Source organism: Ambystoma mexicanum, chromosome 3q, assembly GCF_040938575.1.
Source record: "Ambystoma mexicanum isolate Mex_15411 chromosome 3q, UKY_AmexF1_1, whole genome shotgun sequence".
NCBI lineage: Eukaryota > Metazoa > Chordata > Amphibia > Caudata > Ambystomatidae > Ambystoma > Ambystoma mexicanum.
In genome coordinates this window covers 601,064,074-601,087,942 of record NC_090926.1, presented here as the reverse complement: position 1 = coordinate 601,087,942, position 23,869 = coordinate 601,064,074, and the positions used below count along the sequence as shown (strand labels likewise).

General features: G+C 43.0%; 1 protein-coding gene across 1 annotated transcript in view; it reads right to left on the bottom strand.

Annotated features, from left to right (window-relative positions):
* DHRS7C (dehydrogenase/reductase 7C) overlaps positions 1–23,869 on the bottom strand; it is a 306,673-nt gene that overhangs the window by 48,480 nt on the left and 234,324 nt on the right. The window contains exon 6 of the mRNA XM_069654467.1: positions 12,171–12,326. Within this exon, the coding sequence (XP_069510568.1) occupies positions 12,171–12,326 (156 nt within the window). The remainder of the gene's footprint in view (positions 1–12,170; positions 12,327–23,869) is intronic.

Sequence of the window (23,869 nt, the reverse complement as noted above, 5' to 3'; positions counted from 1 at the left end):
CTTCTTCTTCCTCTGATGATGCTAGAAGCAAAGCTCCTACATCAGGTCTGGAGACATACGCTTTTAGTCTGTTGGTGTGGAAGACTATTGGAGCCTCCTTGGGGTTGTCCAAGTCCACCAGATAGTTGACCTCTCCAAGTTTACCCACAACCTTGAAGGGTCCCATCCATTTGTCTTGCAAGGCCCTATGCCTTGTTGGAATCATAACGAGAACTAGCTGGTCCTGAGTAAACTCAACCATGTTAGCCTTTTGGTCATGCCAGTGCTTGACCAGTGCTTGTCCAGCTTTCAAGTTATCACTTGCTTCTGCCATCATTTGTGACATTCTCCTTCAGAGACCTATCACATAGTCAGTCACTCTGACTGGCTTGGTGGAAGGAGCACTCTCCAACCCCTCCTTGATCAGGGCCAATAGACCTCTGACCGGATGACCATAAAGAAGTTCAAAGGGAGAATAACCTACTCCCTCCTGAGGGACTTCTCTATAAGCAAAGAGAAGGCATGGCAGTAGAAGGTCCCACTTTCTTTTAAGGGGGTCCTCTAAAGCATCTATCATGCTCTTCATGGTTCTGTTGAACCTTTCTACCAGTCCATTTGTCTGAGGGTGGTATGCGGTTGAGAACTTGTAAGTAACTCCACAGGTTTTCCACATGGCTTTCATGTAGTGGGACATAAAATTCGACCCCCTGTCAGAGATTACTTCCTTAGGAAACTCAACCCTGGTAAAAATACCAAGGAGGGCCTTAGCCACAGCCGGAGCTGTGACAGTCCTCATAGGAATTGCCTCAGGGTACCTAGTAGCATGGTCTACTACAACAAATATAAACCTGTTGCCTGAGGAGGTTGGAGGATCAAGGGGACCAACAATGCTGATCCCTACTCTCTCAAATGGGACTCCCACTACAGGGAGAGGCACTAAAGGTGCCACATTCTTGGAGCCAACCTTAACAGAAGTCTGGCAGGTGTGGCAGCTCCTGCAGTACTTATCTACTTCAGCCCCCATCTTTGGCCAATAAAAGTAGAGTGAAAGCCTTTCCTTAGTCTTCTTGAAACTCAAGTGACCAGCCAAAGGAATCTCATGGGCTAACTGTAAGAACTGTGGTCTGTTCTCTTGGGGTACTACAAGTCGTTTGTTGTCCACAGGTGGAGACTCTGTTGGTTCACTGTAGAAGAGGCCATCTTCCGAGTGTAACCTATATTTCCCAGGCTCTTGCCCTTCAGCCTGAGCATCTGCCTGGTGGCGAAGACCTTCCAGGGTTGGCCATTCTCTCTGTCCCTTACTGAAGTCTGCTCTGTTGGGTCCACCTTCTGCCAGTAAAGACTGCAGCTCAGGATGGTCAACAGGATCCAAATCTCCAATGAGTTCCTGGCCTTCTACTAGCTCTTCTTCAGAGTCTAGTTCAACCACACAGGGTTGCCTCAGCTGGAGGGGGAGTTACTGGTGTAACTTTGGACAACCTCGGGGAAGTCCTTGTTGGCTGCACTGGAGTGCTGGCTGTGAGGTTCTTTTTAGAAGTTTTAGGTTTCCCTTTTCCTTCTAGTTTCCTAGAGACAGCAGCTGACATCTCCAGTGGAGCAGGAGTGATCTCTTTCTTCATCATCTCCTTGGGAGTACCTCTCATGGTTCTCTCCCTTGCAGGTCTGGTGAACTCCTGTAACCTTTTACTAGGAGGTCTGGGGGTATGTGACACTACTCCAAGAGTTTTTAAGTCATTACCCAGCAGAACCCTTCCTGGCACCTCACTTTGTATGCTGACAGGTATCTTCACAGTCATGTCATTACAATGGATGATAACTGGTAATTGGGGAAGCATCTGCACAGGCCCTCCAGCTAACTTGGTGAGGCGTTTGGGTGCCTTAGCAACATCCTCAGCCTGAAAAAATGATTTGTCCACCACAGTTATGCTGGCCCCAGTGTCCCTAATGGCAGGAGTCTCCTGACCATTTACCTGGACACTGTCCTTATAATACTCTTTAGTATTATCTGGGATAGAATTATAGACATCTAAGTTCTGTTGTTCCCACAAACCCAGAGACACTAAAGAAACACTGGCCGAGACTCCAATTGGTTCATCAGCCAGTAATAGAAGGTTTCCACTTGCCATTTGTACTTCCTCCTCTGGAGCGAAGGCTAAGGAGACAAGCTGGACCCCTGAAGGTTTACCCTTACATCTGGGATCTCCTTTCACATGGTCAGTAGAGCCACAAACAAAGCATTTACCAAATGCTTTCTGGGATGGTGGCTTGTTCTGACCTCCTTCTGGTTTGGCACCAGAAGGTACACTAGCCTGATTTGGTTTCCCTTGTGGCTTACCCTTTTGGTTTTGTTTGGGGCCCTCTTTGGAATTGGAATTATTAGAATTCTCTTTGGAGTCTTTTCTTGGCTGTTCTCCCTCATCCTTTTTCTGAGTAGCCCCAGAATCCTTGTGAGCAACCCACAAGTCAGCGGCCTTAGCTAACTTCCTGGAATCCAATTCCTTTGAATGAGCCAAGTGCTGTCTGAGCTCATGAGAGCAGGCATCATAAATTGACTCCTTCATTACAAGATTCTTCATTCCGTCACAAGATTTAACTCTGTAGCCCTTAATCCATCCCTCTAAGTTTTTCAAACTTTCACTCACCCAGGTAGCCCAAGGGGTACCATCATGCTTTTTGAGGGTCCTATTATAAGGCTGTACCACCTGAGTTCAGAGTAGCGTAGACGGAACAGCCAGGCGTATTTTAGGAGGGAGAGAGCGCTGCAGAATCAGTGCAAAGAAATTGTAATACAAGTGGTCCATAGAAACAATGAAACACTATGGGCCTCACTACTAGTTTGGAGGTAGCCATGGAGGTATTAGCTCCATGGCTGCCTCCAAACCGGCCTCCTTTACTGGGTTCCTGCAATGGGGACTTACCGAGTTACTACGACATAGAGGGACCGGTAAGTCCTCCTTGCAGGAACCATTCCCCATTCCCATTTGAGCCCCCACAGGGCTCAATGGGAATGGGGAGGTAGGTAATAACGGGCAGATTACATCTGGCCCATTATTGCCTCCTTCTTCCCCTCGCGGGACCCGGAAAGCATGCCTTGTTTTACCAGGTGTGCAATCCGGGTCCCGCGATGGGAACCCTGTAATCAGCCCTGACGGAATGAAGGGGGCCGGTCCCGTACCGGCCCCCTTCATTCCGTCAACGCAAGGGTTATAATGAGGCCCTATGTATTGTAAAAATAAATGGTTTATTTAAATACAAGTTGGCTCCGATAAATCTTGGGAGAAATAAGTACTATCACAGATCATATAAACACATTATGGAAAAAAACACTAAGCTTGAATGTACACAGACCAAATTATATAACTTAATTTGGGACACCTAGCAGTAGTTCTAGGGAAGTCAAAACCAATAGTTACTGTTTAGATTACTTTCAGTAATATAAGCGTAGTAGACCCTAGCAATTGTACCGTGAGGCTCAGCAAGAAATCACTTAGTTAACAAACTGAATAATATACATTTGTGAATAGTGGAACACTTATTCTTTGTACAGTTAAAACCTATGCCTTCTTTTGTGATAACCCACATTTATAATAGGTGAGAACCACCTAAGGATGTAATATTCTCTTACAAGTGCTTTGGAGATCAGTAAAACACAGATTGATATAAGCAATAATTTATGTAACTTATTTTAGGATGGCAAACAGCTACCTCAAGGTAAGTAACACCTATACACTTTTTAAAGGAGCTATCAGCAACTTAAAGGCAGGTATAAACCTCAGACTGTTTTTGTGTCTGGCTAAAACAGACCACGGAAAGCAAAACCCAGTGTTACACTTTATGATTAACTCAAGGTTATTCTAGGTAGGTAAAACCTAATGCAGACTAATTCTCGAGAGGCTATCATCAAGTCAAGGGAAGCAAGGCCTAGTTGGGTAACATATACGCCTATTCTCTCAAAGAAATATTTAGTGAAGCCAAAAGCATTACTTTTGGGAAGAGGCACAACAAATTCACAGGGGAGTAAAATAACCTTACATCTACTTTCTATTAGAATGGTGAAACAGTTTCTATGTTGATGTTAATGTTAAAGGATATTTGTACGGCGATCGATCACCACTGGAGAGGTCCCCTGGTGCTCTGGCAGCTCTGAAAAAAGGGAAGGGGGCGGGGTTGAGTGAGTGGGAATAAGCTGGAAAAGTACAATAGAGCAATAGAGCAGTGATGTGCTGTTGGCGGCCTCAGCCCGGTAACTCGGTTGGCTGAGCTTGGGGTGTTTTATGGTCAGTAGTTGTCGTGTGCTGCTGTGCAAATCTATGTGTGATTTCTTTAGTTGTTGCAGTGTAGTGAAGTTTATGCAGATTGTTGTGTTGTAGGCTTGTGGTTGTGTTTGGTTAGAGTTTGAGAGGTGAAATTGTTAGTGGATAGGTTAATTGGCATTTGAAGTGAGGCACTAAACTTCTGTATTCTCTCCAGGTGGGGTGAGCGAGCATCTCTGCGGCTCCATCCAGATCTGGGGCCGTCCGACACTTACAGTCCCTTTCACACATGTCATCCACTCACATTCATAACCTTGCCCAAGTTCGGCACCACTACCTACGTGACACCTGAATGTATGCAGGGCAGGCAGGTGTTTGTGCGTCCCTTCAGCTGTGGCCCTGAGAGCATTCCGAATCCAGTCGGTTTGCGGCATCAATCAGCCAAGACTACTCCATCCATATGTGGCGGCTGGTCAGAATTCATCATCTTATTCAGTTGCTCATGCATGCTACCACTCCCAGCCCCTTTGAAACGTGGCACATGCCAATGCTTGCATTTATGTCCAGGGGCGACACCTGCCTTCATTCACAACTGAATCTGGTCCATGCCCATGCCAATGTCCACAATTTAATTCAAGTGTGGCAAGTGCTAACATTCACACAGCTCTATACAGGTATGATACCTGCTAGCAATTATGGGGCGGGTGAGGTTGTTGGCTGGAGTTGGCTAGTGAAGCTGATTTCTGTCCTCATGTGTGTCGCTTGTAACCTATTCGACTTAGCATCAGCTCTCTTGTTGTAGCAACAGTTTCTTTAGTCGGTTCTGGATGTTGTCATTGTCATCCTAAATTTTGTCATCCTTTTCTTTGTGTTTCCCGTTCGGTTGTTTAGCTTTTTCAGCTTGAATCTGTGATGTTGAAGAGCCAGGGTTTTAGTAATTTTCTGAATTGTAGGTGGTCTTTGGTGTTTCTTATTTCTTCCAGGATGTTGTTCCAGGTTTTTGCGGCTAAGTGGGAGAAGGAAGAGCCCCCACGTTTTTTTCTTAAGGTATGGTTTTTGTTCAAGGCGGATTTCATTGCCTGATCTGAGGAATCTCGGCTTGTAGATTGTTATTTTCTTTTGTAGTAATTCAGCTCCTTATCCTCTGATTGCCCTGTGTGTTATGCACACTGTTTTGAAGGTGATGTGATGTTTGACTGGGAGCCAATGCAGTGTTTTTAGGGCTGGAGTGATGTGGTCTCTTCTGGATCGTTTAAAGAGCAGTCTGGCTGCTGTATTTTGGATCCATTGTAGTTTCTTCAGGAGGTATTCTGGTATCCCGAGATAGAGGCTGTTTGTATAGTCGATTCTTGACATGATGAGGGAGACGATTGTGAGTGTTTTGTAGGTGAAGGAGAGGAAAGGTAAGATTCTTCTTCCTGTGTGAAGGAGGAAGAATCATTTATTGATTATTGCATTTATTTGTGATTCTAACGTTAGGGTATTGTCCATCAGGACTCCCAGATTTTATACTACCTTAGATGGTGTTGGTGAGGTTCCCATTTCCGTTGGCCAAGGAATGTAGGTGTTGTTCTCTTGGTTTTTGGATATAATCATGATTTCTGTCTTTCCTGGGTTGATTTTCAAGTTGTTGGCATTCATCCAGATAAAGACTTCTTTTAGACACTCGATTAGGGTTGAGTGATCGTCTTGAGTGTCTTTGATTTTGTAGATGATATGAGTGTCGTCTGCGTAGTTGTAGCATCTAATTTTGTATTTTTTGAAGATTCTGATTACTGGAGTCTAGTAGATGTTGAAGTACAGTGGTGATAGTGAGGACCCTTGTGGTACTCCACAGTCGTTAACTTGTGGAATTGAAGGGTTTTATCCATAAGGTTTCCATTCTGTCTGCTAGGAATGATTTAATCCAGCCATGTCCATTATGCCTATGCCTTCTAGGATTTTGGTTAGGGTGTCATGGCTAACTGTGTCAAAGGCTGCATAGAGGTCGAGCAGAATAAGGGGCTGAGGATGTGTTGGAGTCTGTGTTTGTTTTTAGGTCGTCCCAGATGGATAGTAGTGCTGTTTCTATTCCTCTTGTGGGTCTGAAACCGACTTGTGCTTGGTCTAGCAGGTGGTGTTTTTCTACGTGTTCTTGGGTTAATTTGTATACGTAGGTTTCAAGGAGTTTTGCTGGGTAGGGAATGTTTGAAATCGGCCTGTAGCTGGAGAGGTCTTCTATGTCGCCACTTGTGTTTTTTCAAAGTGGTTTGATATATGCTCATTTGAAGCTTCTTGGTACAGTTCCTGTTGCTAGTGAGAGATTTAGGAGGTTTCTGTTATATTCTGACGGCATTCCTTGTGCAAGGATTGATTTGTAGATGTCAGGGGGGCAAGGATCTATGGGTGATCCTGCTTTCTTGCTGGACAATGCCTCTGCTGATATTTCAGGAAAGTTTTGGAGTTTGTGCTGTGGCTCTTTGTTAGGTCCGGTTGGATGAATGTTATGGTTGGTTGGTCTGTTTTATATGATTTGCTGAAACACGTTTTGGCCAAATTACAGGGCAGCTGGGCCACAGACACTCACCTCGGTCCCCTGGAAAGGAAGATGTTACATATACTTTTCAGAATAGCAGAACATTTCTAAGGTAAGTAATAACTTTTGTAGCTGTTCACTCTCAGAGTTGCATTTACCAACCAACTTCCTTTGCAAGGAAGTAACTTTTAAACACCTATTCTCTTTTCTAGGTAAAAGGCTTAATCCTTAGAAGTCTTTGTGTTATTCTTGGATCATGAGAGTTCTCATTGGCAGAAGGGGGGTCACTCGAGTCTAGTGTCCAACATGCAGGTCAGGATAGGTTCTTAAGTAGCAAAAGTCAGAGTTCCTAAGGAAGACTTTGAGAACAAGTAAGTGCTTTACTTTTAGAGCTAGTTGAGGGTCCAGGGGCCTGAGAGAAGACACCCTATGAGGATTCCACAAGGGCCTGGGTAAATTGGACGAGGGACCTCCCAATCACAGCAAAACACCCCCAAGCTATACAGAAATCACAAAAGCTTAAGATAAGTAATATACCCCTGCCAGCACAGTACCTCAGCCCAGAAGAAGAGTTGCAGCAGGAAGACTTCAGGATCTGCAGCCAAAAACTAGGTCGATAGATTCCTAGTCATGGTGACTGAAAACAGGACCTCGGAAGGAATCTGCAGCAGGGATCAACAGGGGAGGATTGAGTTTCTTCATGGCTGCAGGCGGTTCTGTGGATTTTGGTGCCCGTTTCAGGAGCCAGAGGTTAGACGAATATCGCTGGTTGTATTTTTGTCACTTGGAAGGTCCAACAACTCAAGTGAGGAGATTTCCATGACTCAAATTGTGTCTTTGGAGTCCCAGCAGGATGTCCGCAAAGTTTCAGCGATATTCAGAATTCAGCTTGAGCTCCCAGGGCATTTGGGTATTGCAGCCCTACTGGGATGAAGGATGATGTGGGCTGGCTCAAAATGCAGGTATTGTTGCTTCTTTTGGGTTTCACCAGTCCCTGGGTCAGGGTCATTGTTTTTGGAGACCCCAGGTCGATTGGAGGGAAGGGCTACAGCAGGCTTTGGTTACACAGCTGGCTCTCCGGTTGCCGGAAATCATTTCAGCTGCAAATTCTTCATCTTCCTCTTCAGTGTTGATTCCGGTGGTCGACTACCTCTTCAGCTTCCAGGAACTGACTTTTATGTAGGAACCCAGACTATGAAATAGTCTTGCAATATTCAAACCGGCAATCCTTTCAGGACAGCTAGCCTTCCAGTTTGAACTGGATTCTCACAGTCAGGAAGACAAAGGGCTGTGGAGTTTTGGATGTGTACCTCGCTTCTTGCCGAACATAAAAATCACACAAAGAAATTTCCAACCCTGAAGGTGAGGGGAAGGAATTAGAAAGAAAAAGAAATGCTAAAATCGGGAAAAAAGAAGACAGCTGCTATTTTGGTCAAATGAGCACACATGGTTGCCTTTACTAGGGCTGTGGAAGCAGCCCACAGCAAAGGTACATACAATTAATAAAAAGGTTCACTGCCGCCAGCCATTAAAGGTAAGTGTGTCCTTGTAACATAAATGTTGCACTTAAAATAAATGCGAAAGGGGATACTCAGTATCACCCCAGCACTCCACATAAACTGGGGGGTGCTTGTCTCACCTAATTAAATGTAAAACAGATTCAAAGATCCTCTCTACCCTTGGCAAATGTAGTTCTCACAAGGATAGCCAGAGGACATTAAAAGGGGAGCCCCTAGTGCAACCCAGCAACAATAGGCACTATTGAGAGTCTTAAGTAATTACACCCATAAAAACAGTGACACAGGTCAGGAAGATGTATCTGTTGGGTGTCCTGACCCACGTTTGAGCTATCATGCTGCAACATTTGGTGCTGTGGGCTTAGAAAATCCAAGATGGCCAAAAAGCCCACATATGCGCCAGAATCCAGGAGAACCACGCAGTTTGTACGCACACCAAAATGGTTACCTAACTTGCCACCCACCAGTGTAAAGAAAGATCTTTGTTAACAAAATCCACTGTTACTGATGTCAAAAAGTTGCTGAAATCGTGGCTCATCGGACCACTTTAAAGATTCAACCCTTTTGTGGGGTTCCACATAACCATTTTACTGTAAGGAGCCCCATCAAAACAATGTTAAGCAAGGATTATTTACTACCATGTAAGAACCATTCCTGTTTGGAATGCATTAATCCAAGAAAGATCACAAAAATGGATGCAGTACCAACAAAATCCTCAAGGCGGCGCATGCGGTCTAAACTCTGACAGGAGAACTGAGTGCAGTTGCTGACAAAGGAATTCGACTCAGCTGACTTCAAAGGCTGCATTTTAATCAAAAATTAGCCACCTGCTGTTCCCAGAGGCCAGAAGCCTGGGAAACCCTCCCACCTCAAGAGATTCATACCACAGCCCAGGATATCACATGTTCATAATAACCAAATGCAAAGTGACCCCCTGGTCTGCTGACCTCAGCCTCCTGGAGACCACACAATAGGCTCTTGCGATTGAATAGAATATGTTCATTTTGACTGTTTACTGTCAACAAAGGCCTGCCTGCCTGCAGAGACATGGTCACTGACCCAGCCAAGTCTTGGAGGCAGACTCAAACACTCTGAGAACTGAATTGAAAGCAAAATATATATTTTACAGAAACACTGATAACTCTTTGTAATCAAATGACAGGAATGCATAACCTTGAGAGCCTTAATTTAAAAAATGTACCTTCGATTCAAGCCCAAACTCCAATTTGTGTGATGTTCTGGGGCAAAACCCGGCTATTTATTGACACCACATACTCTGTGTTTAAGCTAGAGATATGGGAATTTACTGGAGTAGGTATGGACAGCCTGTGTATATGTGTATAACTTTTAATGAAGAACCAAGGTTGCATAACCCACTAAAATCGAAAATAAGTTGGCATTTTTGAATGCAAGCCCTCAGGAAGAGCAGATTTGGGACAGAGACTACCTCATGTGATAGGTAATATGTACATGCAATGACAAACCACTATGTATTTGAGAAATGTGTATTTTGATCAAATATAGATTTGTGTGCAATTTGACAGGGGAGTATCCTTTCTGCAGACCATAAAACAGCATCACTCTGACTCGCATTTCCTTCCCCCAATCCAAGCAGTGCGGAAAGCTTGACCAATGACCAGTTGAGAGAGGGGTCGGCTAAGTGATGCTGCACACACACCCATTTTCAAAAGACATAAAAAGAGCCACTGGAAGCTAGAGAGGACATTCAATTCCATTTGCTGCGGAGCATGCTGACCGACGACTTCACATCCAGAGATCCTACACTTAGACTTCCAAGCTAAACAGAGACTACAGAACTTTGAACCAAGAAGGCCCACTGCAGGCAAAAGTATTTGTCAGCAGGCCCAAAAATCATTTGCAGACTATTCACAGCCGGGCCCAGCTGTTGATTCTGGCCTGAAACCCTGTGCCAGAAAGATCCAGAAGCAGTGCTGTACCCAGAGAAAGCAGAGCAGTATCCAGAACCAGAGGCCAGAGATCCAGAGTGACCCAGACTGCTGTTAGCAGAACCAGAGAGCTGACCCAGATCACTGTGAAGTGCCGAGACCAGAACCGGAGTCCAGTCCAAAACCTGACCAGATCCGTGGCGAGGCCTATTTCAAAAATATATTGTGAGTCCCTAGCAGAACTGTGCAGAACCAATCTCTTAGTTAAAATAATCTAATCCAAACTATTTTAATCTAACCAGAACTGCCTCCTAACTGTCACCTGTCATTTGTAAAGCTGCACCACTGTCATTTGTCAATTCTGCAGCTGCAAAGCTGTAACCTGTCGCTTTGAACTTTTAACTTTAAATCCGAAAAACAACCTTCACAAAATAGTTCATAACTCCGTAACCGTTTGGGCTAGGAACTTGGTTTAACTTTCCACTGAATGCTTAGAGTCTTACCTTTCCAATAAGCCTAGAAACGACTTCCTACTTGCGAATTTTGCCGCAATTTGCGATTTGGCCCGATTTCTTTCCTTGTAATAAGATAGCTGCTTTTGCCTGAACTGCTAAAATTCGTTTGCCTCTTAATCACCATCTCTGAATCATTGCTAAAGTGAGCCTGAACTCATCCCAAGTATCTCTCACTCACCCTGAACCTCCTGAAGGGAATTAAAAGCATTTTCAGCATATTTCTCACTTCATTGTCACCATATTCAAAGCATTGTGCCTGTGTTTCAAAACTCCTATCTGTTGTATAAGCTGCTGGGGGGGAATTGAACTGAATTCTATTTGATTGCATTCCTAAGAACTGTGTGCTCTCCTCTTCATCTCCTTACATTGCATAAAGGGGGGGGGGGTGAATTGTCCAAGAAAGTGATTACATTGTCTTTTGCTGAAATCATATCAAGTTATTTTCTGTACTGCATTTTCATTCCACATTGCATCTATTTGAAACCATAAAAGTATTGTTGCTATCTTATCCATCCTATACCCACTCATCATTGATTATAAAGCAGTGTGCTAGTACCAGACTATCCATTATTGATTACTGCTCAGATTAAGTGTGATATTCAATTATTAATTTATTATAAAGTGTGATATATATATATTGTGTGCATTCTCAAATAAACCTTTTAAACTTGCAAAACAGAACTACTTCTTGGCTCAGTGGGGTCAGGGGGATTCTAAGAGAAGGGTGTTATATAGGGGTAGTCATCCAGAACTCATGAACTGGACATAAAGATATATCAATAAGGGTTTCCATTCAGTATCCCAGACTAGGCATTGACTTAGCTGTAGTGTTGAATTGAATCATCTTACATATCATTGCTATGAAAACCCTACCTAACAAGTGCCACTCATACATTCTCTAAAACAAAATCCTTTGACAACCATTGTACCTTGGTAGAAACTGCCATAGGCACAAGGCAGTGAGTAAACCTGTTTAAAAAACCTGTTTAACATTAATTTAATTATTTCACAGATGGACAACAAAACTGGCAGACTGAATATATTGAGTCTATTTACATAGTGTTTGTTTGTTTGTTTATTTATTTATAATGTGCACCAGACCTGAGGGTATAAGGGCGCAAGAGGGATGAAGAGGGTTGTTCAGCTTTGGTTACATTGCTGTGGAATATCATACATTATGTACACATTATATCAAAAAAGCGTCAAAAGCACCATACATATTATCTCACAGCTATTAGGCCAAAAGCAAACCACTACATGTTCTGTATTATTTAACTCACAGTGATGCAGTGGCCCTTCGATGTCTGCCTGCAATAACAGTAATTAGTGAATGCGTCACTCCGAGGTGCAATACCATCTCATAATGAGCTCCTAACATGATCAGGATCTGTTATGTGTGTGAATATATCTTACATTTGGATTTCAGAAAAAGAAAACACTTGGAGGAGGTGGAGTACTCTTTACAATAAACTAAGGCGTCTTACATTTCCAGATGGAGGCTTCCCAGTTCCCTGGCTCAGGCTGGACATGGTAGGAGCGGATGAAGGTTGGGCTCACGGTGCTGACAGAAACATCAAACTCTTCAACCTCGGCACGGAGGCAATCGAAAAACCCCTGCGCCGCGTGCTTGGACGCCGCATCTGGAAACATTAATCAAAGGTCAACCTGGTGTGGTTTGCACAATAAACAGGGTCCTTGTTTTATTAGACAGTGAACAAAATGCATGAAAAATTCAGGCAGCAATTTTTTAAATACATTTAACAAATACTCCGGTGGTAAAAGGGTTGCACGCGTGTAAGGCCGAGAGGATCACTCAGGGCCACCGCGCTTTGTCTTGGAAGCATGTTACAAACAAATCAATGGATTAATCACTACATTTTGGGCTTTGTGATCATTTCATTTTTCACAATTTTAGCTTTAAAATATTTGTGACCTTGAACCTTATTTACTCATTTGGTAGCCATGGGATTTGGATGTAAGTATAAAATGGCTGCACCATCAGACACTCCATTTGGGTTTAAGGGCCATCCCAGTAATGGTGTCTCTAAAGAGTAGTTTAGCTATGCCTCAGATTACTGATGGCTGGGCCCCTGTTATGTCCCTGGTGAACAGACATCCTAGGATAATGTACATAGCTGTTGCAAGGCTTGTAATGTCATCTGCAACATGCTTTTGAAAACGTGTACTCAGTTATTTCCCCCATCTTGGTGTGCAGAGCTGTGCGCACATTTCTACGTAATGTCCAAAGAGGTGTTTTTATTATCAAATACTAAGGCGCGCACTGATTTCAACTGAAGTGAGTGGTGGAAATGTAAATTATGTTCCGCCGATCCCCTCCGCCACACAATACAATCAAAATGAACCATCCTAGAAATTATATACTCAAGGCTTTTAAGTGAATCATTTCTGGTACGAGAAACTCCATAACTGTTGAACCCATATGCAGCAGACTTACATTAGTTGTTGTGGGGTGTGTGCGTCATGTCTTACAGCCCTTGTCCTTCCCATGAAATATTATACCACAACAATATGGCCAAGTGTTGGCAGTAAAAGGCCGTAGAATTTTATTGTTACAGATATGGTTATGGGAACATAAACAATAACATAATCGCATATCATAATAATATCATACTTTTGGGCACCGGGTCCTGAGGTTACACCCTCAGGCCATGCCACCTTCCTTGTCCCACGACTTGTTGTGGTCACCGTACGGTGTCCTGATTTTCTTTCCAATGTTCTTCTCCCCTTTTTCTAGGGTGGGGGGGGTTTGTAGAAAAGAAAAAGAGCCGGAACACGCTGAGTAGCACAGCAAACTTCCCTATCCTGTTTGGGTCCCCGTGCAGGTTCCACAAACAGTTTGTGCTTATGGAGCTGCAAGCAGCTCATTATATAGGACCCAGGGCACCCCTTTGGGTCTTTGTAGCATGTGTGGGGGGGACTGTGCACCAACCCCCCGGCCAGCCTACAGCTGACTAATGGGGCCCCCCTCCTCCCCTGGGAGGGGGGCGGCATCCCTTTGTAGTTCCCTGCCTGTGTCTCATGGGTGCAAAGCACACATATTCTCGTGGAAGGGTGAGGTATTTTTATTACCTCACCCTTCCTGCACGTTGATGCGCCAGACCCTGCTGTCTCCCTTATCTTTGGGGAGGAGGGGGCGCCAACCCTGTAGGAGAGCTGCAGCCCCTCTCCTGACCCTGCTGCCATGTAACAACAGTTACCTGTCCTCGCCTTTGGCTGCCCAGCGGCATTACTCAAATTAGCTCCTTAGTTGAAACACTTATGCAGAATTGAAATATCTGTTGGTGGCAAATCAAGTGAGCAGATCAAGGCGTAATAAGTGCAACCCTGTATAAAATGGCTATTCAGTCACTCTGAACTACGAAGGACACACTCTAATGCACATGAACAACTATTGGGCTCTTCTGATTTCATTGGTGTCAATTACTGACTTTGAATGGAAATAACTCCCAATTATGTTGATACGTGAGCACATGATAGTGAGGCCTGGTTTGCTATGGTAGACATATCGGCCCTAATATGTGTCACAGTGTTATTTTGACAAATCATGGCTATGGTACCTGGCAATAAGTTAGTGGGAAAATTGATGTGAGCACCTGGTTATGATGGCACATAAATGCAAATTCAATCTCTACGCACAATCCAAAATTGTTGGCTTTACTAATGCTTGTTTTTCATGTGGCACCTGTGACCCTTGACTCTGCTCTGGGCCACAGGAGAGCAGGCGCTGCAGATCAGGCTGCTGATGCAGCTGGGCACAGGTGCACATGATGCTTTTGGCATGGAGAGGATGAAGAGGGAAATGTGATCAGCAGATGTCCCTTCTTGAAATGGAATTATTGTATTTAATAAAATTAATAAAAATCAAAAAGACCAAGGCCAGATTGCTATTAGTGAATAAAATGAAGCAGGCAACCCAAAAAGGTACCAATTATGAAGTACTAGAAAACAAGAAGGTTCTCTTGAACTGTTGGGATTTTCTTCAGCAACAGGAAGTGGAAGGTCTGGATACAGCCACAGTGAAAAACAATCTGACATTGGATGCATGAAAAAGCGCGAGAACGCATGAGCAAAAAGGGACAGGCTCGTGTATGAACCCATAATTAGAAGTGCAAGAGCATTCAAGGGAAACAAGTGAGCACATGGCATTCACTGAAACAAGGATCAGAAGGAGCATGAACGGAAGGAAGCCCAATCAGTGCTGGAGACGGTGCCTTGGCCTGCGACTCAGAAAAAGTACTGATATTGAGGATAGTTCGCATGCTGTCTGGGAGCATAGTTTACAGGTTAAAACGCCCGCCTAAGACATGGGGATAGCTTGCACTTCGCAGGATCGGATCCCACTCGCTCCACTTTCCTTTCGAGTTGGATGAGCTGAGTGGCATTACATTGGGTTATAATAACACCTGATATCACAGCACTAAGAAGTGGAAGAACTATGGTATGATGCGCTATATGAAAGACTGGCCATCACCACTGGCTGCTCCTGACCAGGAAAACTGGGAGACCCTTTGTACGGCTGACATAGGACCATTTTTACACATAATACATTACACTACGTTGGGATTTCAGTGGACATGGTGAACACTATGAGGGAAATAGTGATCTATTGTTTTCTATTTTGTACTATGTTTCTTTATAAAACACAGTTATAGATTCCAAAGGGTGCCCAGGGGCTAGACTATCTATGTGTACTACTATTCAAGTGTTTTAGCTATCATTTACTGCTGTTAGTACTTAAAGCCAGTCACAATCTCATGGCGTTTTCCATTAAGACTGAGAAGGAGTTCAATGGCGTGGACATACATTAAAAAAAAGTGTATGTCAGCCACACAACCCTGCGTGATGGGGGACCATGCACAGTTTCGAGAATAGGTGGGAAAAGTGCAGAGCCCTGAGCCAATCGACAAGTCGGAGAAAACAGGCAGATGTACGGTCCGTGACGGGAATGGCACAGCGTGGAAGCATTCCCTTAGGTAAGACGCGGGCATCTTCATGGCAACAGCAGAGCTGATGGCCACCGGTGTGACAGGGAGCTGACGGATCTAATCTATCTGGGATGGGGCACTGCTGCTATCAATTGCCCTGTGAACCCCATCCATTAGTCTGACCGGAACGGACCCAGTGGCCGCGCTAGTAATGTTGCATGAAAACAGCAGATGTGTCATAGAAGATGCAGCTGAGCGAAACGCTATAGCAAGGAAGGGCAATTGCGAAAGGGTTCTGAAGTGATATAGCAGGTCTAGGAAATAATTCCTCAGCAAACAGACAACCACTCTTTCTTTAAAGACCACTCGGAGTGACGTAGATTGGCTGGATGCATGTGATACTTGGCAAAGACCAGGTACAAGAACAGGCAGGAGGTCTTTAATAACATGCTTCACTGAGAAGGCACCAAAGAGCGAACGAGGTGTTATTTTTTTTTTTAGAACTAATCAGAAGCGTGAGCAGCTGAGATTCTGTGAGAGGCTTAACATTCAAGAGGAGCGGCCCAATGTGGTATGTAGGTAAGAGGATTTGCAGTTTTCATCCTCAGTCCTAGGTTGCTGAATTACACTGGAAAAGGAGGCGGGGCAGTGACATGGCTCTTGAGAGGGTGTCACAGTAGTTGCCAAAGCTGTGGGTGAGTGGTGAATTTGGACAATACTTTATATTTATTTACTAGAGCTGATAGGCGGTTGCCATGCAACCAGGATTACCTTCTATCTTTTGTGCATTTATGATAGATGGGGTATTGTATTTGTATTGCCTTTGAAGGTAAATTAACTTAACTTTGTCAGACAGGCAAAACAATCAATATCCATAGTGCCTTATATTGCCAATACTATTTGTTGCACCGCGAAGGACTGACAAGGACTGTTTGCTGTGCTTGTCTCTTGTCGAGGAACTCTGAACTTCGTCTTTGCACGGCCCTCGTGCCTCGCCTCTCTTGACTTTGTGCTGCCGTGAGACTAGGAGGAAGTCTTGAGCTGTGACACCGTCGTGCCTGACCTACCCTACGTCAGGAAACAGGTGCTTTAAATTAAGCTCCTCTCGCCTTGAACACGCCCCGCTTGCCTCCATATATTCACTCGACCTCAGCGCACTCGCGCTGCGCACCGCGAAGGACTGACAAGGACTGTTTGCTGTGCTTGTCTCTTGTCGAGGAACTCTGAACTTCGTCTTTGCACGGCCCTCGTGCCTCGCCTCTCTTGACTTTGTGCTGCCGTGAGACTAGGAGGAAGTCTTGAGCTGTGACACCGTCGTGCCTGACCTACCCTACGTCAGGAAACAGGTGATTTGCAACGTGTGCTCGCCTCCTTTCTTCCTCTTGGCTTGAGGCTTGAGGCTCTTGGCTTGAGGCTCTTTGGACAATAAACAGCTGCTTATGTATAATGAATATCAGCCAAACAATAATCTGAATTTATTTTTTTGTTTTATCTCTCTTTACTGCTCAAAGGTACTTTAAATTAAGCTTCTCTCGCCTTGAACACGCCCCGCTTGCCTCCATATATTCACTCGACCTCAACGCACTCGCGCTGCGCACCGCGAAGGACTGACAAGGACTGTTTGCTGTTCGCGGTGCGCGGCGCGCGGCAAATGATGGGCGGTTGCTTCTGACTTGAGAATCTAGTGTATTGGGTAAGCCCTACCTTATTCTTTACTATTCTGCCCCTTTACTGACAGTCTAATTCACTAATACTCACGGTTGTGTTTTTGGAACGCAACCTCTAAATAAAAAATAATAAAAATAAAAAATAAATAAAAAATAGATAAATAAAACACATCACACATTATTTCGGTGAATTGCTAATGTTGTGAGGGTATTACAGGTGACGTGTTATACACCAATCAACCACAAATTTATGGATTCTTCCTTAGTCACTTTAAGGAATGGGAAACGATTGCGGGAATCCAACATAAAACCTGGTTCTAAATCCATCTCAAAATCAAAAATGGAAGTAGTGAGGGTAATAGAAACTCGCACACAGTCTGAGCCTCTCGCTGATAGACAAATGACGCCTACTTCCAATTCTGGAGAACTAGTTACCGAACAGCACATAAGCATGGAAGGCTCCGTTCCTTCATTTGAACTACAAATGCATATACCTTTCACTCTACAAACTGCTAATGACTTTGACACTCAAGATAATGTCTTTTTCGGGGTGATAGACAATGGCCCTATGCCCGTCTCAGATACCTCTATGCTCGCTCCTGGCATTATGTCCGCCTTAGAAAGGCGAATTAGTCTCTCTCTCGGCCCCTCTACCCCTGTATCAGCTACTTGCGGAGCGAGGGAACATGTTCATTTTCATCAGACGCCATGTCCGTCTTCAGCGCCTTGTAATCAACCCTCTTCATCCAGAAGTCATTCACACGAAAGGCCTATGCTGAGCAAAATGAGAAGCTCCCCCACTCTTGAACCTCAATCCTTCATGAAACCACAACAGGAAAATACTGGATTCTCTGATCCTTTGAATAATCATTTACCACATGTGCCTTCCCTTGATCCTACTGCTCCCAATTCTCTTATATCCCCAATTTCGAATAATGAAAATTCTTCACAATTATTGGAGCGTGAATTACATTCCTTTCCTGTATTAACTCGTATTTTAAATTTATTGGACAGGGGACACGAATTTACACACGTGTTGTTAAAGGATATAAAAGAAGCTATTGTTGACAATTCAATTAAACTAGCAAAAATCGAAGGGTTTATGCTAGCCCAGGAATCCTGTCATAAGTTTCATGTTGCTTGTCCTGAACGTACGGCTGAGCTTGTAAAGAGAGGCTTTCCTGCTAATCTGGCAACACAGGCTTCAACATCACAAAGTACACAAACAACTGAGATTACATATTTGTTAAATGGCATAGCCACTACTTTTGCTAATGCCACTGCTGGAGTTAGTTTGCCTGTAACTTCTACCTCTGGCCCAACTCCAATGGACATAGCAGAGGTGGCTAAACTTCAGCACGATAGAATATTACAAATTGAACAGCTGTTATTCAGATCAGAGCTGTTCTCAGCCGACCTTCTTAACAATGATTTAAATGCTCAGGCCGCTACTGTGGACGAGCAGGCTCCTGATAGTCCCTCAGCGCTTACAAACTTACTTGAGAATTCCACCTTGACCTCGCCCGACTTGACTGAGGTGCCATCAAATATTTATCATCCTTCTCGGAGGATAAAAAAATCCTATCAGAGAGCATTGAAACGAAGAAATAAAGCAAAGAAACACTATGACGCCATTGCGATTGACGGCAGTGCAGCCATCCCTTTGCAAGCTCCAACCAAAAGTTGCACTCATGGTGATGTAATACTGAATACTTCACAAATTGGAAGCGAAGACTTTCACTTTAATTCTAGCCAACTGAACGAAGAAAGCTTAATGGCGTTACAAATAAATCCCTCTAAAAAAGCCAAAAAAAAAGCAAAGAAAGGAATGTGTTCAAATTCTCTCAAATCCATTACTGAGAATGCATTAGAAGATCTCACTCAGGCTGAAGAATCTGCTGTCTGTGGAGATGTTGAAAGCTCTAACACGTTAGTTCAGGCAAATCTCAACACTTTCTTTCCCCTGATTGCAAACAAAAAAACATCAGGCTGTAGTGGGACTAGCATTGCTAAGAAAGAAGCCCTAGAATACATTGCTCCATCCACTGTGAATATTCCAGTAATGTTTCATCAACCCATGCCTACGATGCAATTGCAACCCATGCCTACGACGCAATTGCAAGAACCTCAATTCTCTCTCCTGCAAAACACTGACACTCAAATGCTCCTTCCAACTGTGTTGACAGCCACCAATAATCCTAGTGGAGCAGCTTCTGCTATGCAAGCTGGTTCATCTTCTAGCATCGCCACTTCCTCAGAGATTATCTCGGTGGTGGCTGCGTCTCCTTCTGTGGTGGCGAGTGTGGTCTGTCGAGAGCCCATTGCTGTATGTACCCCGGATATCATAGAGGTTATAGTTAATCGCGATCTGCGTTCCTTCAATGAAATCCCCGAAGAGACGCAGACCTTGATTGGCTGGTCCAGTAATCAACAAATCAATGGAGTGGCGCCTATCAATCGCTCATTCTTGATGAACACCATATATAAAATCCCTTCGCTGCGCAATTTAATTTCCCAAGACATCAAATGGATAAAGTTACCCTTAATCAACAACAATCGCATGCTTTGCAAGGTAATTTCGCCCATTATTGCAAAGCTAATTTGGGAGCATAAATTGGACCTAATTTTCTTGGGACTGGAACTACAAGCTTTTTCTTCTTTCGAAAAGGCAATGCACTTCTTGGAATTTATTCCCCCCACCCACCTCGTCTAAATGTAATACCCTGACTAATTCGGCCCTTACACCTTTGGAGAATGAAAAAATCTTAGTTGAGTTGGCCTCCCTTACTTCTGCTCTAAATGGACTTTTGGGAATTTTGCCGCCTTCTCAGAAACCTTTACAAACAATGAGCACGATTGCGGCATCTTCATCATAATGTAACAAGCTTATTGTTCAATCCTGGAATTGCTGTGGCCTAAACAATCTTCTCACATGGTTTACAAATAGAAAACTGAATGCTCTTCCTTCTATTTTATTTTTGCAAGAAACCATGTGCTGTAAAGAATTTTGTCTTGATGGATTCACAGCCATTCATAATACCGCACGCCAGCCACTGTCTGGTCGGCCAGTTGGAGGTATTTCCATTCTTCTCAATAATGATCTTGTCTTTGTAATAAACCGTAAGCTGTGCTCTCAATTGTTTGTAATGATAAATATTGACATTGATATTTCTGGACTAAAAAAAGTGATGTTGATCTCCATCTATTGGAACCCCGCTAAGCTTTCCATCGATGAAGCAATCCACATTCTAAATGAATTATTTACAGAAACTTTCTGCAATTATCCAGCGACAGAAGTGTTGATTTGTGGCGACTTCAATGCATATCTATTCGCATCTAAAAAAGTCCATCTTTCACACATAGCCTCTCAGCACTTCAAAACTTCACACGCAAATGGTTTAAAATGGGCCCAATTTTTTTGGTCATGGGATCTAGTAGTTGTAGATCCCTTATTTCCTCAAACTTTCCTAACTTGGCACAGGGGAAAGGCTTGCTCGACTATTGACTATATTGTTGTCTCCCAGGGTTTAGCGGGCATTATTGGTCCTATCACTTCGTTCTTTCCTGCTTACGGTGATCATGCCATATTACAGTGTATCGTACTTGCTGAAATTCAGTCCTTTAGCAGACTCCAACCACTGTCTCTAATTCAAAGCGACAGACAACTCTTGTCTATTCACTGGAATATCTCTACCTGTCGACGTCTAACATTTTTAGTAAACCGGGACTGGTGGCCTGATCATGATCAAGGGGCACATTCATGCCAGACTATCCTTGCATGGAATCTGCAAATGATCCATAATCATTTAACTACCCTTGCAGAACTTGCATTGATACAGCCGCAATCAAATGCTCCTAATTATGTTCTGTCATGTAAAATCGCCAAATTAAAATCGGAAAGAAATCATGAGCTAAGAATTCTTAAAAGAAACTTCTATTCTACACACTGTAGCAATTACCGTGTAAGTAAGAAGTTACTACTAAGCAGATATAGATGCAATATAAGAGCGGCCAGATCGGCATTTCATTTAATTGGTAACCAAAACATGGTACGCCTAATCTGTAACCGCAATACGCGGGACATTTGGAAACTACTGCGTACAGTGAACAAAAGTACTAGGCCTTCGCTCGAATCTTCGATTGATGGCATTGCTTGGTCCAACTTTTATGCACAGAAATACTTGCTCCCACCAAGATTCTCATCTGTAGACATTATGGACTTAGTTACCCATATTCCAATGATATGCCCATGGACTATTGAAGACATTCTGTTTGCCATTTCTAAACTTAAATCCTCAAAATGTGCAGGTCCCAACGGCCTCCCTCCCTGTGTAATCAAAGACGACCCACTGTTTTGGGCTAATACTTTTTTGAAGATTTTTCAATCTATCTTTATCCAAAAACATCTTCCGACCTCATGGGTTTGCTCTATTATCATTCCATTACATAAAAAAGGACCTACAAATGACCCCCTCAATTTTAGGCCTATTGCACTTTTGGATGTGGCATCTAAAATCTTTTCCCTCCTCCTTTTGAAGGAGGTTGAAGCACATATTTCTGAGAATCATATTCTAAACAAAGCACAGACTGGTTTTCGAAAGAACATGGGCACACAATTAAATGCCACAATCCTAGCACATTTAAAAGCTGCAGTACTTTGTCCTAACCATGGTCCAATCTTTATAGCATCTCTGGACTTATCCTCTGCATTTGACTGCGCTATTCGCATTAGGCTCTGGAACAAAATGCTCCGATTACAATTCCCTCCCTACTTGGTTGCACTAATCGCATTGTTACATGACAAAACATCCTTTAGAGTACGCATTTCGAGTCAGGGCAATTTGACTGCCCCCATTTCTACTGCAATTGGGGTTAAGCAAGGATGTAATCTTGCAGCAGTACTATTTAATCTTTACTTATCTGACATTGAAAAGCTATGGGACCCGGCTTTCTTTAATACAATTCGTCTTGGCAAACTTCAGCTGTCTTGGCTTGCGTATGCCGACGATGTGCTTCTTTTTGATAGTACCCAATCAGGTTTGCAAAACAAACTGAATTTCAGCATTATTGTAGCGATAACAACTTGACGATAAATTCTACAAAATCGAACATTCTTGTGCTTTCCTCAAAAATAAAAACTCGTAAATTTCGTTGGCACCTGAATTCTTGTAATATTCTAATTGTTAAACAGACTATCTATCTGGGCTACAACTTGGCAAATAATTCTTCTGCTATTTTTTGGCAAATCACACTTGCAGATAAAACACGATCTTTGCAAAACCAAATGAAAATGATTTTTCATAGGTACTGTAAATTTTCTCTACTTCCGTTGTTTGAATTTTATTCTAAGAAGATTGAAGCAATAATTTTGTACAGTTTAGATCTATGCCTCTTAGACCTATCAGTCTTTCTAAATAAACTTCAGGCAAAATTGTGGAAGGCAACATTAGGTCTTCCGCATTATCTTCCTAATTCAATATTACTTCACGAATTAGGGCTGAATTCTTTAGCAGTGCGCCATGACTGGCGCACTTTAAAGAACTTTGCAAAAATGTGCACTCCGATTGAAAATTCTACTTATGAGGATTTTAAAATCATGTTGCAGGAAGCCTATCCTATATCGATTAGAACTTTTTACAAGCGTATGCTTTCTATTTTAGCGAGTATAAACATTTCTGCTGAAGCCTTTCCATCTAAACTATTTAAAGCACATAAACGACTGTTCGAGAATGATTGGGCGGCTATCTGTCCGCAAATCTCGGTCTACAAATCGTTCACCAAATATGCAAAATTCCGTCACAAGCAATCGCCAAGACTACCATACTTGACACTCTGCCCTTGTGCAGAAACTAGAGCCCTTTACATGCGATTTCGTCTAGATCTATTACACACGAAAGTAAGAACAAAACACTGGGAGAGGACTGCTAATAATACTAACAGTATCAGCTGCAGATTTTGTAATACATTGGAAGTAATCGAAACTTTAAAACATATCTTTCTAGCATGTCCATTCTTTGAAACCGAAAGAGTGAAATCGATTACATCTTTCAGTTCGACAGACTCGAGTCTGACAAGAGAATTAGTTTGGTCACGTTGTATGTGGGGCTCCTCAAATGCTATTATTCTAGCGACAGTACGCCTGGTAAAAATCATTGAGGAGGCACTATCATCGAGCTCAGAGACTGCTCTCCATCGACTCACAACTTTTGGTGTTTAGGTCAAGACTATTTACATGCATGCATGTGCGTATATATTTATGTGTATGTGCATATGCATGTATGCGCGTGGTTATTACCAAATTTTCTTGTATATGTTTACTTTCTTTGTCATACATCATGTCTTGTAAAAATCCAAAGGGGGAAAAAAAAAAAACTATTTTTTGTGCTTTCTCTTTCCTTTTCATTTAGGTAAATTATTACATGATTTTTATATATGATGTTTGTAATTTGACGATCTGTTTTTGGTCCTTTTTAAATTCTGTTTTAATTCTGTAAATTGATAAAAATTATGACATTGCTGTTTATGTAATTTTGGGAATGAACTGAATGGACTAAATATCAAAAAATGTAA